At 39.4% G+C, this 23420-nt stretch overlaps 1 protein-coding gene across 1 annotated transcript; it reads right to left on the minus strand.

The window, feature by feature from the left end:
* Nucleotides 1–3863: 3863 nt before the first annotated feature.
* GDPD1 (glycerophosphodiester phosphodiesterase domain containing 1) lies at nt 3864–22824 on the minus strand. The gene is made up of 10 exons (XM_049803358.1): nt 22565–22824; nt 17908–17950; nt 13583–13718; nt 12865–12910; nt 11417–11535; nt 10678–10767; nt 9478–9611; nt 8735–8794; nt 7808–7859; nt 3864–7226 (listed from the first exon to the last, which is right to left on the minus strand). Exons 1-10 carry the CDS (start codon nt 22698–22700, stop codon nt 7104–7106), a joined length of 939 nt encoding a protein of 312 aa, XP_049659315.1. The 5' UTR covers nt 22701–22824; the 3' UTR covers nt 3864–7103.
* Nucleotides 22825–23420: the final 596 nt, after the last annotated feature.

Raw genomic sequence — 23420 nt, forward strand, 5'->3', positions numbered from 1 at the left:
TTTTTTTTCACCCAAAGGCAAGTTATGCAGCAGAATTTTCAGTTTGCTAATAAAAGTACATTATTATTTACAAAGAGAACATCAAGATGCTTTACATGTATACAAAGCTCTCTGTTGTACTAAGTTTGCTTTAGGATGGTGGTTAATTGAAATTAAACTGATCTACGTTCGGTATCACCATGGAAATCTAGGGGTTCACACAGCTTTGAAGCCGCAGAAAAATAAGACCATAAAAAAGCCAAAATTTCTTCTGTAAACTATGTGCTGATCCCTATGACTTACAAAAACTGGAAGCTTTTTAGGGTTAGCAGTGCTTCATTAGCAGCATTTCACTCATTTTAGAAAAATAAAACACTAGCTGCATCCTACTTACTTTCTCACTGAAGCTTCAAGTCACATTTTCACATTTGATTTTGCGTTAGAGTTTGGTTGCGAACTTTGCCAGCACAGCTTAATCAGCATCATGAATACTTTTAGTGGGCTAAGCTTTCCCTGCTCAGTGTTTCTCTGCTCAGTGTCTGACATCAGTTTCAACTTTTATTATCATTAGACTAGAAAAGCCTAATTGATAAAGCATCACGGACTGGGGCTAACTTTTGCCATGGCAATATTGAGAGGGCAGAAAGTATTGGATCACTCCTTGAGATAATTGCCTCAACATCTTTATTGCTGCATTAGAATTAAGTGGTACTTAAAATCTGCTGAAAATCTCAATTTCTTAGCACTCCCCCGTTGTATTTGTAGCTGGTGTCACTGGCCTTGAAATCAAGATACCTCACCTAATATTGCCTTTACTTCTTTATTTGTAAAGTGGGGGTACTTCAAACTTTTTCAGACACATCAGGAAACAACACCTTCAAGTACTTCAGGTCAAAGAAAGGTGCTTTCATCTATTAGCAACAGGTTTTTTTCCCCCACTTGCAGCATCACTATTTTAGGTCCAACAACAAAACAGCAAGTGTTTCCCAGTGCTTCATGTTGTCCCCCAAAATCACCAAGACACCTGACAGTGAAAGCTGTAAGACCTTCACTACCCGCAGCACGCTGTCACTCATCTTCCTTCCCATAGCAATATTCCACAATGAGGAACTAGACCACCCGTAAATCCGGCTTAACTAGCCCCAGAACCGTGGCAAAACTCAGAATCTGTAACTGAACGAGCACCTACTTTTAATCCAGCTCTGCATTGCAGTTTCCCCATCAGCTCTCACTACTGGGAAGTGTGGAGGGACAGAGCCCTGCTGAAAATCAGCAGAGATGAGCAGGGCTGCGGCGGCCTCCTGCGGCAAACTGGAGGAGGACAGGCAGGAACCGGCCCGGTTGCCATCCTGCTTTTTGTTAAGGTTTTGTGGCTTTTGTTTTCCACATGCTTTCAAGCAGGGCATTTCACATAGCCAGGAAACAATCCATTCTCCACGCACCCGGGAAATTCCAGGGACAAACCACGATCTCTGAGATTTCTACTAACACCAATGGTCTTGCTCATCAATGTGGAAAAGCGTATCCTGAAAATACATGAAAATAGCTGCACCTCAAACCTTCTTGCTTTGGATAAACTGTCAAGTTCTTCTGATTATTCTGTTTGAGTACCAAGTCTTAGTGCTGCAGATTTATGATGGGTTACACAACCTGAAGTGATCATAGACGAATACTTTCCCTGTTAAAAGACACATGAACATTCATTAATGCTTCCCAATTCCCTATTCTGGTTTACCAACCATTTAGAATGTGCAGTAAAGAAGTAAAATACTGCCCAGAGCAATCTCGGGAATCCTTCCATCAGCCTGCCAAAATCCGCTAAAAGTTGCTAAATACTGTTACATACAAAAACCCCACTTCACCTCTCTTGCCTAATATGAAGCCTCAAGGCTTTAAAAATTACACTTGACCTTAAAACCTAGTATTTAATGTAATTCAATGGAAATCCGGTAGGAAAACGGGAAATTTACCCCTAGGACTAGAGGAAACGTTAATCTGCTTATCATCAGAAAAAGAAAGCATCCTAGCTACAGCAAACTATAACCCAACACAGGACAACACAACACTGTACAGAAACTTGCTACAAGTAGAATACCTGTTAATACGAACATAGTCAAAACATAGCTAGTTTGCTGCCCCCAATTCAGAAGCAGAAACCTGTCAACTGTCAAAGGCTTTTTATACTCTATAATCCATTGATCTTTCATTGATCATCCACAATCTTTTGCGCAAGTCTCCTACAAAAGTGAGCAGGTAGGAGACGCGCTGCATGGGGAAGACAGTTAATTATAGCAAGTGTCCTTAGGATGCTACTGAAAGGTATTTCAGGATAATTTAAAGGCCGCAGTAGAATAATTTTTAAAATTAAGTCTAAACTATCAGCTATTTACCATTTCAACAGAGACAAAATATAAAATTATGATTAATAACCAAGTAAAAAAAGCAGATAAAGCCCTTTTACAATGAAGGCTCCATTTCAATCTCAGGCCAGTTCCTCCGCTACATGTAGAGATAACTGAGTGTTTTCGTTACCCCCATTCAACTCAGGTATGATCTACATACATAGATAGGACACAATATCCTCCACATCTGTAAACTGCTACATTCTGTAATTAAACTAATGAGCCTGATTATAGGTCAGAGCTGATGTCTAGAACCAGGCTACATAAGATGATTTTGTCACTGCTTTCAAAACCTGACCTGTAATATTATAAATGTGCACATACAATCTTGTAACACTGCCAGAATCAGGTCATCAATCATAAAATCGGATAAACCCAAAACAGGATACTTAAAAAAAGATGACATGTCCCCCAACCAAAAAAGGTGATATTTACTCAGGCATGCATTACTGTGCTTAGGAATTAAGGATCATGATTCCTAAAAATAAATAATTAGAAAGCAGCTCTGATGCAGACAGCCCTTTTTACACTGAAGTGCAAAGCAAAGGCCAATGCTCTCACTTACACAATTACTTTGGAGTGTGGCTACCCCAAACACTAGCACATGTAATACTTATCAATGTTAAAATAAGCATTTCTTTGCTCATTTCACCTTGCTGTTTTCATCCATAAGGAACTACAGACTCCATTTTTAACTTTAAGTGCTACAATCCTAGACAAGTACAATTTGCCAGTTCTTTACAGTGAAAGATGCTGATGGCAAAAAAAAATATGCAGAATCAGCTCCCCTGGCATGCTGTTATAGTTAAGACATTTGGGATCTGCATCCTTGTTCCTCCCTCTACTGTTATTACTCGAGACCCATCTACTTCAAGCTGAATAACATACAGTAAAATTTCAGGAGTTTATTATCTAACTTGTATACCTTTCCACTCTGATCTTAAATTTTGATTATTTGAATTTTCATATGGACAGACAGGCTGCTTGCTTTGAAGCATGCGATGCCTGTTCTGCAGACAGACCTTTGTTTGGAAGCAATGAAGCAACAGCACATACTGCACTGCTGAACCAGCAGAATTCTCTACGCTGTTTTCTAGCATCGCATATGGAGACCCCCTTCTGATCAAGTTTATCTACTACTGTTTCTGTCTTAAAATAAATTATAGAAAAATCAAATTGGAATCGACTTTGAAAGTTTTACTTAAAAGTTCATTTGTACATGGAGAAGGCAGGCTTAAGTCCGCTGCCGGCTTCATTTAGCCACACATAGTTGCAGATACTGTGATTACTATATGAGAAAACCAACGTCATTGCCAAAAATTTCTTGAAAGTTCAGAGTACATAAGATATCCCCCTCTTTTCAGCAACCCTATCCACATAGGAAGACCACCATCAAAAGCTCAATGTTTACTACTCTATAAATATAAATATCATAATCTCAGAAATTATACTTTTAGGCAAAGAAGTCACAATTACAAAGTATTTAGTTTTAGATCGTTTATGAGCAAAGATGTTTTAATGTGTCACTTTTCAAGAGCATCAATCTTTCTTTACAAGAAAAGAAAAATCACTTCATAGATTCGGAATTCTGCAAATTAAAAGTGCATGAAATACATGCATCATCCTTCATACATAAAGTATTTTGCAATAGGGTTGAGAACACAGTAAATATTAAACAATAGTTAAGAGTTAAAAGTACCTGAAAAGAATCTCTCCTTGGAAAGAGAGATTAACTGAACATCTTCCTGGACAGCTGTGCAAGTTCTCAACAAACGCTTTTCTGGACAAGTGGTTTAAAAATCACACAGCAAGTTCTGGAACATTCAAAACAATGATTTGATAGAACAAACATTCTACAGTTACCTCAATTCCATGTTATTTTGTTATAAACAGTTATCATGGCCTGAACCCTGTGCATTCGTGCTCGGATTCATAGCCTCATCCATGCAACATTATCTGTCTTAAGAGATCAAACTTTAGCTCTTGTACTAAAGCCCAAATGGGTGACTGAATAAATTCAGCAGCTTTTCCAGCACTGAACTCCTTCCCTCCCATGTAAATTGGCTCATTCAAATTTCAGATAGTAAGTAGCAGACTTATCAAAGAGAGGTCATGTATAAACAGCACAGTCAAAAGCTACATCAGATGTAGGAAGACTAGTGATTGAGAGATGTGTTGAGCATCTTTGAAGGCAGAAGTTTCCAACACCACTGCTAGAGAGAAAGAGGAAAAAGATTAAAGTGAAATTAAAAAATTAAGTCTGCCATTTCAATAACTGTATTTTGTCATTCAATACAGAATAAAACAAAATAGTTTATTTATGCAGTGATGAGGGAAACTTGAGAGAGAAACTAAGTCATCACCTACCCCTTGAGAGATCAAGTCCAGAAATCAAGACTGGTATTTTAAAACTTAGCTTTTCCTAATCTAAAAAAACAAGAAGTCTTAATGTATAAGTGCTATTTGGTAATATTCTCTAAAACCAGAATTATATTTGCATCTTAGTAAAGGTGTGCGTGTTGGAAATTCGATAGCAATTAAGTTGAAGAAAACCACACTGCACCAAAACTACCTGGAGCTACACACTGGCTACTAAATCAAATAAGTCAGAAAGGGTGGAAGTTTTTAATTTACCTATTGAGCTGCATATGGAGCCTATTCTATAACTATTCTATGACTGCTAAGAAAGCAGGCAGAACTATGACTAGACTGGATCATCAGTAGTTACCTGACCAGACATAACTGGTCTGGAAGGGAAACAAGAAGCTTAGCACAGAATAAATAATTTCATCCTTTTTCCTCTGAACAGTTAGGAAGTTACATTTTCCTCTCTTCCATTCAATGTGCAACAAGCGTGAGTAAGTTAAGAGGAAATTCAGTCTACAGCCATCTTAACCAGGCAGATATTTAGAAGGACACCATTAACTCATTTGCCACAATCATCACATGTTCACTTGAATTGTGAATGCAGTAGTTTCTTCCACTTCATCCATGTAGAAATATTCCTCAGAAAGGAATTATAATGCACAAACTAATATTGTCCAACCAGATGGACTTGACATTCTAACACTGACAACCTACTGACAGATGTAATGGAATAGCAAAGATGCTCTATGGTTACAAGTATGGCACAGCAGCCAGTAGAGTGACACAAGAGCCCTTCCAAATCTGAGCTAGCAAGGGAAGAAAATTAATTACTTTAAAATTTTTTATAACAGTGAGTATACCTTGCAATAAATATACTCTTGCATCTGGCTACTATATTTATTATTAAGATCCATGATTTTCACATGAAGTTCCTTGAAGAAGTAGACAGTATCGCTAAACAATAGTTTTGTTCCAGCAGCATCTGATGATTAGATGACTGAGCTTTATACATGTCATTGTGTATAATTAAGCTACAGTAATCAAATTCCTTCTGAAAACCCCTACCACTAACATGACAACACCAAAACACGCAGGCATTGCAGGCTCAAATCTGTTTGACACACGTGTAACACCTGTTCACAATGACAGAACAGCATGTAAGCTTCCAGAAATACCTTCCTATCTAACCCCATTCCATCACACTTGGGGTTTCCTGGCTTTTGCCAGTAAAGTTACTTCCATGTCCACGCACATAAACTTAATGAATATTGAATGTACTTTTGTGGAGAGAAAAGACTAAAATTTACATGTCCTAGACTGACACTTGCTCCTTTTCTAAGTATGCATATGAATCTGCTTTGGGTGAATTCACTTAATAGGAACATTTTAATCTGTTTCTGAAACTCCTGACCAAACTTACGTCTTCTTTGGTCCCTCACCCTAAAAACAACTTCCATTCACCAACAGATGTTAGAACTATAAACATGCAAAAGACTTCTAAAACATTGGCTTCCTTTGTGAAAGGACTATTTCAAAGTAAGTGTAACCTATAAATGCAATATTCCTTTCTGGTAAGCTAGCTACTGCCATGCCATGGTAGCCTGACAGGCAGGTCAGAACCAGAGGCAAACCTAGACCCCTGCAGCTGAACTCAGTGTCAAACCCAGAACCTGGCTTAAATACTCTATCTAGACCTTGACCAGTAAGTCACAGTATTACCATCACATCAGAAAGGGGTCAGCTGCAACTCAAGCTCAACGTTCTTATCAGTAAGAATAATGGAGCAAATCTATACCAAGTGAGTTAATTTTGGTAAAAAAGTGACCACCTTTACTGACTATACTTCACAGGCTAAACTATCTGGCTAGCCACAGATTCTGCTTTCTATTTCTCCTGTGCATTGTTTTTCTTTTTTGCCCTATAAGTTATCTGAAAACTAAAAGCAACACAAGAAATGCATATACACAGGGTACGCTTTCAGAAATTCTTTAGTTTCTGCCCACTAGAATATTACTGGAGTAACTGACGCGTCTTGACATCTGCTTAGGAACACTTGTGACAGGTAGAATAATGCTTGTTATCTACAAGTATCCTATCTAGCATCTTTCTTCCTAGTGATCACTACTTGTGAAGTGCGCTGTTGCTAAATGAGTTATTTACAAATGTAAACTATGTAACTAAAGTTTTAAAATAAATAGACAACCTTTACATTAGGTAGCAACTTGACAACAATGTAATAGATCATCCAATTACATCTTTCAAACAAAATGATCTGTGTATGCTGCTCAATTTTTTTAATGAAGAAAATCCTTGGCTCACAATCTGTTCTGCAAGAACTTCCTTGGTTTTCTTCCTTTATGCTGGATAATTGTGTAAAAACTCCTTAAGTTTTGTTGGATAGTCTGTCATCACTCCAGTTGCTCCCAGATCAAATGCCCTCTTGTATTCTTGTTCTTCATTCAGTACCCAAATATACACCTATGAAGTGGGATAGAAAGACAAATTATTACAGAAAATATTCACATTTAAAGAAAAAAGTGACTTCTGACCTAAATTGCTTCATTTGAAAGAGATGATGCTGCATATATTTAAAATGATAAATGATTACGCTGTGATGCCAAGTACACAAACATATCCAAGTTCTTCCCCCTCATCCTCCAAAAAGGGGCATTTTCTAGTGGTGACTCCAACTTTATTTTGTTACCTGAGAGCTCAGATATTTCTAAAAGTCTAAATATGATTTTGTGAAAAGCCCAAAATAGGTAAGCAGTTCAGCAGATTTTGTAGGCTTAAGTTTGAAGTGGGGGAACTAAAAAAAAAAAATCTTAAAGGGATTTAAATTAAAGAGTCTTTTTCAAAGCATACAATTCTTCCTTTGCAACTACAGATCTGCAAATATAACAGCATAAGCTACTGCTCAGGAACCAAAAAGCAACTTATAATCCTAGCAACACAACAGAAAATGTTGGGAAGAACATGAACCCATCAAGGCCATATCTGGCTGGTTCAAATTCTCAGGAGGTTAAAAGCACATGTCCTTTAACTTTGCCACACTGTACCTGAATGCCCCGAGCAGTGAGGTGGTCAAAAAGTGCTTTCCGCATTAGCAATCTGCGGAAAGGAGAAAGATATTATTTAAGAACTTGAAGTACATATGAAATTTTCAATGTCTGTTGATTTTCTGTAATAAATTTTCCATACAGCGTTTAGATTCAATGTTTTCCACAAGAAAGTGATTAGAAACCTAATTATAGAAAACTTTTAGCTCAAGCAACTCAAGACTGGTTAGCACAGATACCCAGAAATTTCAATTAGCTATGGGTATTTGTACCAACTCTTCCAAAGATCAAATCCAGCAAACTCCTCCTTCATAGTACAGGTACCCTGTACCATATCCGATGAGTCACAATCCCTTCACTTTCAGAAGAGAGTTTATCCTTTCCCACCAGAAGACATGAAAACTCTACTGGCCACTCAAGAAATCAAACTAAGAGATGTCAGACACAGAAGCAAGAGCCAGAAGACACATACTGCAATCACATTCAACCTCTGAAAGCATATGACTAAGTTTCCTCTGAAGAACAGATATTCTTAAAATGCAAAGTGTTCCATGTAAGCCGAACAGTATCTCCTCTGACAACATTATGAAAGTCACAATCCCATGAAATGTGAAAGCTGCATTCTGCTAATTACTTGCATGCTAATTAGCTGAACACATTTAACGAAAGAAACTAAATGGATTACATTGGAATAATGCCTACTGTTACTGCACCTCAGTATATTTTCATACACTGAAACAAAAGTGTACAGGAACACCTACGTAAGATTTGAATATGATTTATGCTACACTGACAAAAAAGCTAGAAGAAACTAAAAAAAATACAACATAACATGTAGCTATAGCAATAGCTAGTCTTAGTTGCTTGAGCCAACTGTTAATATATAGGCAAAAGATAAATAAAAATTTAATTAGATTAAAATCTTACGTGTCAGCTAGCCAGATAATAAATTTCTGGCTTCTTGTCATCTTCTGTGGTTCTTTCAGCCTGTTGAGGAAGAGAAAACAAAAACTTACCAGAGCCCAGATTAAAATATTATTTGAGATGTTCCTGCAAAAGGAACATGAAGAATTAATCTTGCAGTTTCTCAAATTAGAGCAGTAATTTCACTAAGACAGTGACATAGAATTGGGTTACAGAGAAATGTGCTACATTTAAGAGAAGCAGCAGAGATGGGTATTCAGCAGTATTTTGAGTAAAGCATGAGAAATAAAGAGCACGTGAAATCTCATATCCACCCTGTTACTAACTTGCCTCTTTGCTTCATTCAGACTAATTTTTTCTCAAGAAAGAGGTAGAAAAGTGCAAGAATTAGTTATTTGTACAGCACTGCTACATACCACTACCTAGATGGCATCAGCACAAGCTGCGTTTTAAAGGCAGCTGCATGAAGGCAGTATTTACAGGAGATGCTGTAAACAGGAAAAATTGATATACACAGGCACCCCACACTAACAACTGAGTAACTCAGAGCTGGCTAGAGACAGGTTAAATACAGAGCAGCAGCAGATTTGCATAGCTTTCTCTTAGGAATATACAAAAGTGCCTGAACTAACAAAGCAGTACCCTCAGCCGGAGGATACTGAGTAAACCAATGCTCAAGCTGGCATAATCATTCACTTGCTTTACTATCATTTCAGTACAGCACTCACTGATGGACTCTAACTCACTTGAGAATGATTGAAGGCATGGGAATTTCCAAGAATTCTTCCTTGAAGGGAATGAATGGCAGCAGACCAGTGTAGAAGAGGCCAAGAAGCAGGAGGACACGTTGCAAACAGAAGATGATGGGAATGTCAGCATTCTGCAGGAACCAGGAAAGAAAGATTCTAATTTATCTTGGTAGATTGTTGCATCTGATGCAGTTAAATTTACTCATCAATGCATGTTTAAAGTTTAGCACTTGCACCTAACAATTAGGCTGCCAACTGTTTACGATATGCCTGCCACTGAATTTAAATTACTCTTTCTGGTAGCCTGTAATCCAAGCAAATGTTTTACACAGTTTGAAGGGGCATTGGGACCTGAAAAAGGTAAAATTTCACTGGTTGCAGTACTGCTTTTGTCATCTGCCTTCATCGTCTTTCTAGACTGCATGACACTGTGCAGCATTTTGTCTTAGACTAGTATTACCGCAAAGAACAAGCTATGCTTTAGCACAGGACATGTTACAGTTTGACATCACTTCACAACACGTTTTTAAAGATGCTGGTTTATGAACCAAAATATCTGGGCACAGATGCTACAAAAATGAACAAATATAACTGCTGTTCAGGTAGGAAATGGTGTGTCGTCCTGCACAGCTAAATCGAAACAATATCTGTACTCACAACTAGATCAATTTCACTAAGGTAAAATAACTCCCTCAGACTAAGCATAAATTTAATTTAATTCTAACCTGTACAATTCCTCAGCACAAAAAGAAATAGCATCTATAGCTGTAAAATAGCTTTATACCAATATAACCATGTGTCAACTAGTGGCTACATCCATTATTTTCATAAAAAGAAACACACAATAAGCAATCCTTAGAAAAATTGCTTTTGTACCAGATGAATGATGTGCAAAACATGCTCTAAGAGTTCCTGGCATAAAATCATAACACCCTATATTTTACAGAACAAGAATAAAACATGACTAAGATTAATTCCTCGAGTGTTTTATTGCAGAATACATGAGTGTTAACTGTGCTTGACTTATTGAAACAGTGTAGTAGGCAGAATACAATCTAAGTGCAAAATTTCTCATCGCATCTAAAAGTCTGGCATAGCTAGCTAGACCTTGATTTACAGGGTGCTCTACTGTACATTTTGTCACCGCACAGTAACAAGCAGGCAAGAAGAATGAAGCTTAGCTGGACCCATTCTTACCTCCTTAAGACACTTTGATACAACCTCGTAATTGACATTCCCCCATACCGTCAAATGCTCTCGCTTATACTGACTCACCAGCTCTGAAACCTGCAATATAAAAAAGCAGAACCCTAACATGTATTCCTTGAAAATTATGTCCAGCTTTATTTAACTGAAACTCTATTCGCTACTTTTCAACTACGTAGGTCATTACAGAAGAGATAGTTCTATACTCCCTCCCATCTGAAGATGATTGTGCTGCTTTGGCTGGAAAAAAACAGGTGTTCAGGTCAACAGATAAAAAGAAAGACCACTATACCTACCAAAAAACCTCAGAGAACTTAAGAAAACTAGATGGCAAAATAGTATCTGATGGAAAGCAGATCTCCTTTTCTTTGATGAACACTTATCTTTACACTGACATCGTGTTTTTATGCTGCTTTGGTAGGCAACAGTCCATAAGAAGACCCTTCATATGAAATACAAAACAAACATGTCTCTAGCAGCGTAGCATCAGTTTCATGTCAAGATAAAGGGTCAGTAAAGAGCTGTTTGCTAAATATCTTGCACAAGATCACTTCTCTGTCTTCTGTATTACCTCATACACAGAGCAAGATCTAACATGTGAAAGATGAAGCAGTCCAAGAACACAGATGTTAGTATCACAGACTGCTATCAACTCCAAGAAACTTTTCTTTTGGAATTTCAACACCATGACATGACATTCAGTCTAAGTTCAGCATAGGTTTCCACGTACCTTTTTGATCAACACATTGTTGTTCACTTTGATGTCAATGTTGACAGGAGTTTGTGGAAATGCCTCGAACACCTCTTTCAGGAGCGGAATACGGTTATCTTTTCCCTCACAGTGACATTCTGAGGAAACAAGAAGGTTGTCACTGCTGTGGCCATTTTTAATACACTACAGATAAAAGCTGAGGTATCAGAGCACTTGTTATCTTAAAATTTTTAAAAAAATATATAGTTCCTAGAATTAGCACGTTTTTAAACTTTAAAAAAAAAATTACTTCACTCAGTTGTAACTAAGTATGACAAGCTCATTTCTGTAATGAAAATGCCCTGAGCATATTGCACATTTAGGTTTTAACTTCATGAAATTCAGTCATTATTTAGCAACAGTAGGAGTGCAGGCATCATTAAAATCCTGAAATAGCAAACATGGGCTCAGTTACCACGTACCAAATGGAATGAGATTAATATGAAATGAGACCAAATGAGAAAAACTTTTCCTTCTAGGAAAATTTACTGGAGGAGCATAATGAGTAAAGGGAACAGAAGGCAAACCCCCCAGTTTTATTGTCTGAAACTGCTTGTGGCTCTAAGGAATTAACTGAAGGCTCTCTCTGTTTCTTTGTATTACTGTACATAAACAAAAGATTTGTAAGTGTGCAAATAACATGTCATAGAACTCATCTTGGGGCATTTTAAGTATTTTGCAATTTTTAACAGAGAAGTTTAACACAACATTTACTTGCGGGGCAACTGAAATATGGAAAGGTTACAGAAGATAGTCACAAAGCCCCTGAAGCAAACACGTCTGATACCATCTCCGGTAGCCTTTTCCAGGTGGAAGTGTTCTCAGTTTTAGCCTGATGCTTTATTCAAATTACAGTCCCATGAACCACAGTTTTCACAAGGAAACAGGTTAGTCTTTTTCTAGGTTTTCCTCTCTTGCAGCAATATTGGTACTGAACTTTAAGTCATACATACAGTAACTACCACTCTTTTCATTCACCCTTCTGAAAACGCCTATATTGTCTGACCTCTCGTAGTACTTCAAGCCCAGAGTGCACCAGCACAATGGCATCTGAGCTGTCAAGAAACTCTCTTCTGCCTTCTCTCTGTTTTTTGGAACAACAAATTTTCAATCAGCACCTTCTGAAGAGCTCACAACGGAACTGGAAAGTAGTTGCAAGAAGTAGACAAACAAACAATTGAAATGTTTACTTGGAAAAAGATATCTTACATCTTAAACTTAGTCCCTGCCAACTGGTTTGAAAAAAATACATTTCGGTTTCTAAAGCTAGGATTATATTTTCCTTTTAAAACTTCTCTTACCAAGATACTGATAGAAGCAAATCCACTTTTCTACTCCCTTTGCCAAAATAAGAAACTGCCACAGTACAATAACGGAAAATTAGTTCCTGTTACTGTAAATTGAAACAGCAAGAGACAAAACCTTACCTTTCTGAAATGTGACATCCAACTTGCAGAGATATGGTGGAAGTTCCTTAAAAATAAAGGGAAATAGAAGACTAATTCAAATGCAGGGATATAATCATGACTTTTCTTGAAAGAGACAAAAAATTATAATTCATATGCCATGTAAGTTACCTTTAAAGACAAAAACTATTTGGTTTTTTTAAATCTTCTTGCCCCCAAAGTGATTCAGAACCACTGCATTCATTCTTACTTCAACTATTTGGCATTCTTAGATTTGTGATACCTGTAGCTGAATAAGGTAAAAAGTTTCCAGACACCTGTCTGAGAATTCCACTTAAACATCAGATGGAAAGACAGTTCTGTAAGACAGGCTTTTAAAACTGTCAATGCAGGTGGGATTCATCTACCGGTTTTCCCATTAAAAGGCTGGTCATATGAGAAGGAGCTTGTTGACTAAGCTTCCTTTGTCATCAGTATGGCAAAACAGGCCCACCTCCAGGAAGCTATTCATCCAAACCTACTACTGGAGGGAGTTAATCACCCTCTGGAAACGTGCCAGTTTTTCTCCCTTGACTACACAGGGAGCCTAGTTAACTTTTTTTTTAAGTAAGACAAGATGAATCCCCTCCTTAGATTTTGGTACCAGACACACACGCACACAACCTTTCTGCCCACCCCAGCCACTCTACAAACGCATTTTTAAACATCATCTAGCACTAACATTTTTTCCTCAACTTACAGAGTATTTGAGGTCAGATATGTTGACATCAACTCCTGTTGATCTCTTCAGGTTCTCGTCATGGGACACAACCACTTGCTCATCTTTTGTCAGGTGACAATCTAGCTCCAACATGTCTGTTCCTATATTAACGGCACTGGAAGCGAAGAGGTCTGCCTTGAACCACACATGTATTTTGTACAGGTCCAAACCTAACATACATGTTATTCAATTAAACTAATCCCACTGGAAGTACTTTAGATCTTTATGATGCAATGAACCCTCACAATCTTGCTGCAAAGAAAGAAGAAAATAACTGCTGCGGTGGGAAAGCTGATGAACCAGAGATGGGATTTGAACTCAGGAGTTTTGGCTCTGTCTTCCATAGAAATCAAGTAGCAGACCCGTCAATTGCAGCCTACCACCTCAGTATTAAGAAACCTACTTCTAAAGTATTATTTCAGAATTTTGTGTGTGATGTTTATTAATATTAGAACATTTACCACTGAAAGAAGCAACTACTTTTCAAGAAGTAATCAATTTTGTGGTAAGCATAAACAACAAGTGACAGGGAGGTGAAAGCCTTTTTTTACTGAAATTAATCAGGGATGGATGGATCAGGAAAATAGCAATGGGGCTTTCAGGCTTTTGGCTTTTTCTGGCTAGCAAAACTACATTTTTAAAACATTATTATGATTTGAATGATAAATTTTTAATTTAAAATTAAAAAAAACACAACAAAAACACCCATTCATATTTTTCAAAGAAAAATAGCTATTCTTGTTTCAATTCACTGCTTTGAAAAGTTCTAATCCGATTCCAAATCCACTCTATAGAAGCTTAGCTTATAGGAGTAACGAAAGCAGAAAGTAGTAGTAATATTGGTGAAAAATAAGTACAAGAAACCTCACACCGGAACAGAAAAACTAAGCTTTACTCGAATGAGAATTGCTCATTTCCTTAGAAAAGACACTCAGAAGGTATCATTCCAGCAGACAGCTAAAAGTCCCAGCCTGAACTCTGAACAATTCCTTCAAAACACTGGGCTGTTCTTTTTTCTCCACCTATGAACAAACCTATAACATCTGTGAGTGCAGTCTATATGGGACCCAAAGCTCTGCGACTTCAGTAACAGCCTTTTCCTTAAGAAAAGGGCTTTACTGACTGCTTAAGTTCAGACATGCCATGAATGTTCACAAATGCAATAACAAAACAAAAAAAAATTAGAACATACTCCTGAAAGTGTTTAACACAATTTCTGGTCCAGCTGGGATAACGATCAAGAAGAGAGTTGTCAAATTAAAACCAATTTGTTAACTGTTTTCCACTGCCACTAATTAAGAATTAGGAGAGGAATGAAATCCTATTACGCATGGAAGATACACAGCCTGTTCTGTGTAATTTTTCCTCCTGAGGAAAAGCACCTCCAAATATGCTGCAGGAGATTTGCCAAATTTGTAGAAGACGTTCCCATCTAGTTCCACGTATTATCACTTAACCAGCAAAATTTATCAGAAATATTACCGCTTAAGAAATTCAGGACTGATGCTGCATGGAAGAAGAACAACAACTTCCCTTGTTAACAAATTTGAGAATTTGCCAGGCTCTTACTAGCAGCTTGCTGCTAAATAAGCTTCCTTAAAGTGCTGAGTTTTTCAGCTGGAAATCAGTTTGTTCTGCAGCTCTGTAATAACACATCAAATGTACGTTGTTCCAGAGAAGACTCCAGATGCTTTCCAGATTCAGAAGAATGTGTTGGATTCAGATCCAACTGCTCCAGTGCTCAAGTTGTAAAGCAGGCTCACATTTGCAAATTAGGGTGGTAGAGCTCTTTGCTTGTGTTTAACTCCAACTGTTTTCAAGGGAAAGGACATACCAGGAAATGTCTAAGAAAAGCCTTACCTTTAGAAACTAAATTCTATTAGGCAAGGCCTAATGTAGCACAATATATAGAGTTTATAAATGCTAGCTTGACCACGTACTTTTATTGCTGTAACTACAGTGTTTAAAGCTTTCTCTCTAGACCGAGTATGTTCATAAAAGAAAAGGAAATACAATGAGAAAATACCTGGAGAGTTTACTTAGCAGCTTCCTGTCAAGACAATGCTAAAGTACATGGCTGTATTAGGGACAATTAAACTGGTAATTATAGTCTTACAACATCTTTTATGCCAGATCCCCAAATAGTTTAAGACACCACAAGTGTCTCTTTTGTCTTAAAAATAGTTATTTTAAAATCTAAAACCACCACAGAAGCATTTAAGTACAGCATAACATGATTACAGCCCCCAAAAATCTATTAGCCATTTTACCATGCAAAACCAAAAAAATACTGTCTGTGGTACAAAAAGCTTATAATTGCTTTCCAGAATATTTGTAAATTAAGCTAGTATAGAATTTGAAATTACCAGTAAGGCCTCCTCCCCCCCATACACTTTGTTTATATATTACTGTAATAATTTCTTCATTATCATGCAACAGTATTAAATATTCTCCAATTGCTGTTAAAGCGTAAATAGTGTAACTAAAAGTATTTGCTTGTCAATACTTAGGTTACTGTCAACGAGACAAAAACAAGGGGCTGGGTCTTACACTGCAGACAAGCATTCTCTTCTGGATTTGACACATCAATGGTCAAATATGCCTGCTTGTCCAAACCTGAAGAAACAGCTCTTGCAGGCATGCCCTATTTGGCTTCATGCAAAATCTGATGGATTAGAAATTGATTAGTGCATACGAGCCGTCTAAGCCAATCCAGATAACTTTTCACCACGCAGATACCAATTTTCTACCCAATTCCTTTTGCTAGCTTACCAGTGGAGATGGGAAGGACAACACCTTTACCCCTTCACAGAGGAAGCCAGAAGGCTTTCTACTGCCTAATGCAAGGTATTATCACTTTGACTCTGCTTTCTGCAGAATTAACGTGCCTTTATTATTCAACCAAGACAATCTCAAACCAAGTAACTGAACTTTGCTATTGACAGTTGTGAAGAGTTCAAAAAGTAGACCTCAACCGCATTTGTTATACTATAGTTCTAAAATAATTAAAATGGTCAGAAGAGAGTCAGTCAAATGTCTGTATTATAACAAAACATTATTTGACTCCTAGCACAATCCTTACTCTAAGCACTACAGCTTACTTCTGGGAATTAAATAAAAATAGGTTATGGTGTAACTTGCTTTGCAAGAGCCCTATACATATAAAACCAGTATGGTACTAAATGAAAATTAAGAAATGGTTAAAAAAGGAAGCACTTCCCAGAAAGTGTCGTAGCAGACTTGAAAAAAGGCAGACCAGCAGGAAAAAAACCACAAAACTATGCTAAGCTTCCATGGAGATAGAAAATACTGCAGTACTTTCAATAGCACTGTTTGGTTGGGGAAGCTGGCACTCCTCAGTCTGCAAGGAAATGTGCAAACTGATGAGGCTACTTAGCACAAAGCAAATTAAAAAACCCCAAACAAAACAAAGAGAAGCCTACATAATTTGGTCACTTCTCATTGGCAGCTGGAGTTTTCGATATGCTTCTTTTTCAAATGCCTTTGAGAACCTTGTTAGAATTCACTACTTAAATACTGGAGGCTTAAAAGGCTTTCCAGTACCAACTCCATTTTCAAGCCCTAGATAACAGGCTTTCACACATTGTGCCAATGAAGTATGTGTATGAAGGAAAAAAACGTAACACAAACATTTTTAATAGCTTTACAGATGGTGTATTAAAAGTCAGTTAACATTATGATTTCAGTTACAATAATTCTTGGAGACAAATTATTAACCTTCTGTATAGAGGAGGGAACTGAATACCATGAAACTGTAGAATACCTAAGAGAATTGCTTACAGCCTTAACAGCAGTCAACAGATTCAGCCTTCCTGAAATCCAGCCTTGTATGCTAATTAGCATATTGTTATAGGCTATGATCTGAAATACCTTTTGAGAAACATCAATGTATCTAGAAAAAAGTGTGTGAGATTAGTTACAAAAAATAGCTTTATACCAACAAATAAATTAACAGAAGTAATCACCATTAAACATGGAAGCAGTATTGTTTTCTGTTTTATTAGCTAGCACAGGAGGAATCACGCCTCAGGAGTTTTATTTCCAATTGCCAGTCTACCACGTTATTGTGTACAAATCATGGTTTGTGGTATACCAACTCCATCTTGTTTAAATTGGAGTGATGTTTAGCAAGCCAAAGTCATCCAAAGGGAGAGACGACTTTCAGAAATAGGACACAGTACCCCAAACAACTGATGGAAGCCCTAACTTTCTTGATTCCTTCACTCACTAAAGACAATGAGAACACAGCTAATTTAGGCATTATTGGTTCCATTTGTACTCACTGGTGAAAGGCTGCCATCGTGTTTTCCAGGTTCTCTCCAGCACCTACAAAAATAACAAAAACTAAAACATGTACAAAATCCTGTTCCTCCCCTCAATCCCAGTGGAAATAAATAAATTTAAAAAATGGATTAAAATGTTACATATTTGGAGGAATGACTATGAAGCTAGAGTCAGAAATCCCTGTTGCTGCTAACCTACTGGGGAGGCCCAAGAGACAGGACTTTCGCAAGGTAAAACAATAAAAAAAAGAAAAAGAGAAAGACTGTTATCTTGGACCTGTATGATGCTTTGAATATACAAAACAAAGAGTTTATTTTACCAGAGGTTGGGTGCCCTGCTTTTCCTTAAAGGCATGGTATTTGGCTATGACAACATGCTCCACAGGCATAGGAACAGTATATACAAAAAGTCTGTTTCAGGCTAAAGTGGGAGGAATAATAAGCAGAAAGGTAACTAAAGGGAAGAAAAAAAAAAAAAAAACCAAACAAAAAAACACCACACCAAAAAAATGAAGAAAAGAAGTGCCCAAGACTCTCTAAAGCTGATATTCCCTAAACGCATAACCCAGTTGATGCTCAAAGAGATGACAAGCTCTTTTTTCAGTGCAAGGATACTTCCTGAAACAGCACAAATTGTCAATAAAGGTTTATGCTGCTGGCTAAGGGAGGTCTCATACACAAGGAATGAAACACACATCAACTCCAGTTAAGAAATGAAAGGACAAGCAAATTAAATTTTCTCTCAGGCAGGAGTAAACTCTGCAACTCTTAGGCCATCATTCTCTACATAAAAATCCTTGAAAATCAGTCAGTTTAGGGACTGGAAAAGGTTGTGCCCCATCTTCCTCCCTCAGAAAACAGGCAATATTATATACTGCAAAACAGCCCCAGGATGATACATGTACTGATGAGGATATCTATGCAAATTTTAACCACTTCAACAGTGATGAATGACAGACTTTGTAAACAACAATTATAAAAGCTCCAATTAAGGCCTTGCCTATTAACAAGACCTCATGGATACATACTTATCTGTACTTAGTTACTTAATGAAGGCAATGCAATTCTATGCATGTGCAACTAGCAATTTAAAATTGTTACCAGGTTAGCTTGCAATGGTAAATTTCCAAAACGAAAGACTTAACTGACTTAGAATCATAATGACAAAATCTGCACGGTTTAACATAAACCAGTATGGTAAATCCACAGCAGCTTCTGTGATTAGACATTCACCAATTTGATTGCAAAATAGGAATAGGCTGAGTGGCAAAAGTCATCAAGGGATAGAGGAGAGCACGAGAATCTCATCGTGTATTTCTGATGATGGGAAAAACCTGCACAGGACCTGGATGATTAGTTATAAGTTAACTGCAATAAAAAATGAGGTTTTAGATAACTTATCAACTGTGACAATAAAGCCCATACAACCTGAACAGTAAGAGAGGGGGAAAAAAACCTGAGTCACTCTTCAATTTGTGAACAAAACAACAGTCTCCCAACATTCCCAGGCAGAAATTTCCAATAATAAAGTTTTAAGTAAGTCACATATTAGGGAGGGAGGTATGGCAAGTCAAACCAGTTGGTAAGAAAATGCCTGACTTGTATGTAGTGTTTTTGGGAAATGAGGAAAAAAAGTTGAGACACCAGCTGAAACAGGAATTCTAAATCAGCAACAAGTCTTTCACAAACCACACTCAGAAAAGGGAACTATGATAAGCAAGTGATCTGATGTACTAAATCATTTTCCCTCCTTAAAAATGAAAAGGCTGGGCTGACTGAAGGGCTTCTGACAGAGTCACGTATTGCCCATTTGCATTGTTGCATTTCCCATGCAGAAATTACCCTCCCCAGCACATTTTAGCATCCTGTGAGCCAAAATGCCCACATCCAAACACTACGATTGCATCCTCTGACTTTGAAAGCACCGTCATGGGACAAGAGGGAGTCAATGTCAAGCACTGGCTCAAGGAGATGACCCTTAGAAGTTCTGCTGTTTTGAGTTTTCCCCTCAATATAAGTAGAGAAGCCTGTTAGGAAGAATGCTGCCAGCAGGTCAAGGAAGGCGATTGTTCCCCTCAGCACTGGTGAAACTGTACCTGGAGTGCCGTGTCCAGTTCTGGGCTCCAAAATACAAGACAGACATGGGTCTACCGGAACAAGTCCAGAGAGGGGCTGTGAAAATTAAGGGATGAGAGATTCTTGCACACAATGAGAAGCTGAGGGTGCTGGAATTGTTTAGCCTGGAGAAGACAGGCTTACCAATACGTATTAATACCGGATGGGAGGAAGACAAGAAGACTGAGCCAAACTCTTCTCAGTGATGCCCAGGGAAAGGATGAGGCATCTGGAAAAAATTTAAATACAGGAAATTCCCTTTATAAACATAAGAAAACCCCCTTTTTTATAGTAAGAGTGATCAAACTCTGGAACAGGCTGCCTGGAAAGGTTGTGGAGCCTCCATCCTTGGATGTATTCAAAACCTAACTGGACAAGGTCCTGATCAACCTGCTCTAGTTGCCCCGACTCTGGACAGATAAGATGATCTCCAGAGGTCCCTTCCAGTTTCAACTATTCCATGATTCTGTAAAAATCATCATGCTACCCTGTCTCAAAGACCCTGCAATCCAGTCCGTGCAGCTGGCTTTGACAGGGGACTCTTAACACAGAATATCAAGAGTTAAATTATTGATCTCAGAAATGACTAATTTTAAAATTATGTAGAATTGAAGAAATAATTCAGGGATGCTTCCACTGATGAACTGTAAACTGAGATAAGAAAATTCTTGCATGAAGAAAGAACTGAAATCAAAACCCACAGACTTGAAAAAAACTTTACATACAAAGCTTCATCTCAGAGAGGAAAAAGCCAAACAAGTTAAGCGTTACCTTGATCTCTGAAGTTAATAGGAGTAATGCAATAGGAAACCTGACACTGAGTCTAAAGCTACAGCATGACTAAAGCCTGACGAGAATGTAAGTCCCACAGGAATTTAAGTTACAAGGTAAACACTACAGAGAGTAAAGAGTAAGCGACCTTCAGTCTCATAGTACCCGATGAGCAAAAAGGTGCCGAGATGTTGTTCAAACATTGTACTTCTACCGTAGGTGTATTTCACAGCATACGTGTGGACACAGAACAATTCAAAGACTGTGGACTTTGTCTCTGAATGCCTAATGAATAATCCTCCCATTGAGTAAGGCTTTCCTGTTGTTCTAATGGTGCTTAGCGCAACTGGCCAGAACACTTGCATTCTAGGCTTAGGGCTGTATATCTGAAACAAGATCATTACAAAGAAGAGAGAACAAAAGAAGGTTAAGGAGATCATACCAAATTCCAATAAAGTCATCCACAGGTTTTTAATAGCTTGCAAATTAGCAAGCAGGTAACAACCAAAACTGAGAACCTTTGTTCGTTGAATGAAAATACATACCTACCAGGAAACGGCTAGTATATGTGTTCCAAACCAAAAGGTGCCTTTTATGCTATACTTAAGACTATAAAGAAACTTAATCTGTTGTATAAACTAATTGAAAGAAATACAAGTAATAAAATCTGTAACAGATCAGCTCTATTTTTTGTATTTTAATAATTCAAGGCAGTAGCGGTAGTTAAAGACCATTGGCTAGAACTGTGATCAAACACTACATAAACTGGCACTAGATACGACATACATAAACTGTTTGAACTCAGCATCTGATGTGTTTCCCACAGAATTTCAGGAAAAATATTTAGTAGAAAACTGAGTACGTTCATGAATTGAACGAGGCAGCAAGGAAAAGCACGGAACTGATCTTCGAAGAACACAAAAATAGAGTTTGCTGTACTTTTTCCCTCCCAATGCTTTGGAAAAGGTAGAAGAAACTTTAAAAACATCTTTTAGCTATTTTAGACAGAAGCTACCCACTAGGCCTTGGCGCAAGGTGTACGGAGAGGACAGGAGTCTCAAAATGGGATCGGTTTTACCACGGCGCTGAACCATTAACCGTCTCCAACAGCAAGGGGAACAAGAAGAGAGTCACAGCAAACTGCATTTCTTCTGAACCCAGCAAGCAAAGCAAAGAGGCAGTCAGAGGCAAGAAGACTGATCTTTTGTACCTGACCTAAGCAACAGCCAGCTGCCCAGCTCATGAGGAAGAGAAATACCCTCACCCAGAATCATTAGGAAGAAAGCAATATATACGTTCGAGAGGGAAACCATCGCGACCCACGTCAAACGAGCCGATTTCGGCTGACGCGTTGCGAGTTCGGAGATTAATTCAGCTTTGAAATCAAGCACTGGTCAGCAGGTGGCACCTAAAATTAGGTTGCGGGAGGAAGATTTAAAGGGAGCCCGCTGCGACCGAGAGGGGCACCGCGCAGCAGCCCCTCAAAGATCCTCCTGACAGGGCTCCGGCACCGTCCGCCCGAACCCGGCGTCAGGGAGAGAAGCGTCCCGAGGGAGCGGGAAGGCGGCATCGCCCCTGTGGGGAGAAGGCGGCGGGAGCCCCTCAGAGCCGGGAGAGCCGGGGCGGGCTGCAGCCCTCAGGAGCGGCGGGCGGGCGGCCGCAGCCTTCGCCCGCCTCAGGGGAGGGCGGGAAGCGGCGCCTGAGGGGCGGCTGCGGTGGCGGGCAGGGCACACTCCCCTCCTCCTCCTCTCCCCGGTACCCCGTCACTCACCGCCGCGGTGGGAGATGTGTCGGCAGCGGAAGCGCTGCCGCTTGGGCCGGTGGAGAAGCCCCGGACACTTGAGGAGAAGAGCCGAGGTGAGGACGTATCCACCCAGCGTGGAGAGCAGGTACAGCGTCGCCGACATCCTGCGCCTTTCGCCGGCTTAACCCGCTCTCCGCCCGGCCTCGCCCGTTCCCGTCCCACCCCTCACCCGGTCCGGCCCGGCCCGCAAGCCGGCTCCCACCGAGGAGGAGGAGGAGGAGGAGAAGGAGGAGGAGGAGGAGGAGGAGGCGGCGGCGGCGGCGACGGCGACGCTGCGGGAGCCGCTGCGGCCGCGCAGCCGCACCGCCTCCCCTCCGCCCCCGAGCCGCGGAGACTGCGCAGGCGCGGGGGGACCCCCGCCCTTCCCGCCAAAGGGCTCGGCCGTCGGGCGGGCTCCCCTCAGAGGGGCCGGGGGAGCGCGGCCTCACGGCGCGGCCGGGCCGGCGGCCGTCGCGGCTGCAGTTCTGTCGTGAAGCGGCTCACGAGTGCTGCGAGCGATTCCCCGTTACATGCTTTAATTTTCCATTTCGCTTGCCCCGCTGCCTGTAGCACGGCCGCGCGTCTCTCGGAGACAACTGCTCTCTGTAGTGTTTTATCGATTGCGCTCGGGAGTCGCTAAGTGCTTAGTAAATCTAAATTCATTAAGGCGTGCAGAGGGAGATGCCGCCGTCCGCGCAGAGAGAGGGGGATGTTCTCCACAGACAGCTGATCAGAGATGTCCTACGCCAAACAGAAACCAGGTCTCGGCTCCGGTCACGCGGTGTAATTACTGTATTGTAACAAAAGGGCAAATTAAATTTTGTATGCGTGCTAATTAAAAACA

This window comes from Accipiter gentilis, chromosome 6 (assembly GCF_929443795.1).
Source record: "Accipiter gentilis chromosome 6, bAccGen1.1, whole genome shotgun sequence".
NCBI lineage: Eukaryota > Metazoa > Chordata > Aves > Accipitriformes > Accipitridae > Astur > Astur gentilis.

Excerpts from the sequence above, each read along its gene's own strand:
- GDPD1 (XM_049803358.1), bottom strand. The coding sequence starts at position 22,700 with ATGTCGGCGACGCTGTACCTGCTCTCCACGCTGGGTGGATACGTCCTC. Across the intron at positions 17,951-22,564 it reads ACACATCTCCCACCGCGGCG|GTGCTGGAGAGAACCTGGAA; the intron begins GTGAGTGACGGG and ends TTATTTTTGTAG. Across the intron at positions 7,227-7,807 it reads TCACTGCTCGGGGCATTCAG|GTGTATATTTGGGTACTGAA; the intron begins GTACAGTGTGGC and ends CCCACTTCATAG.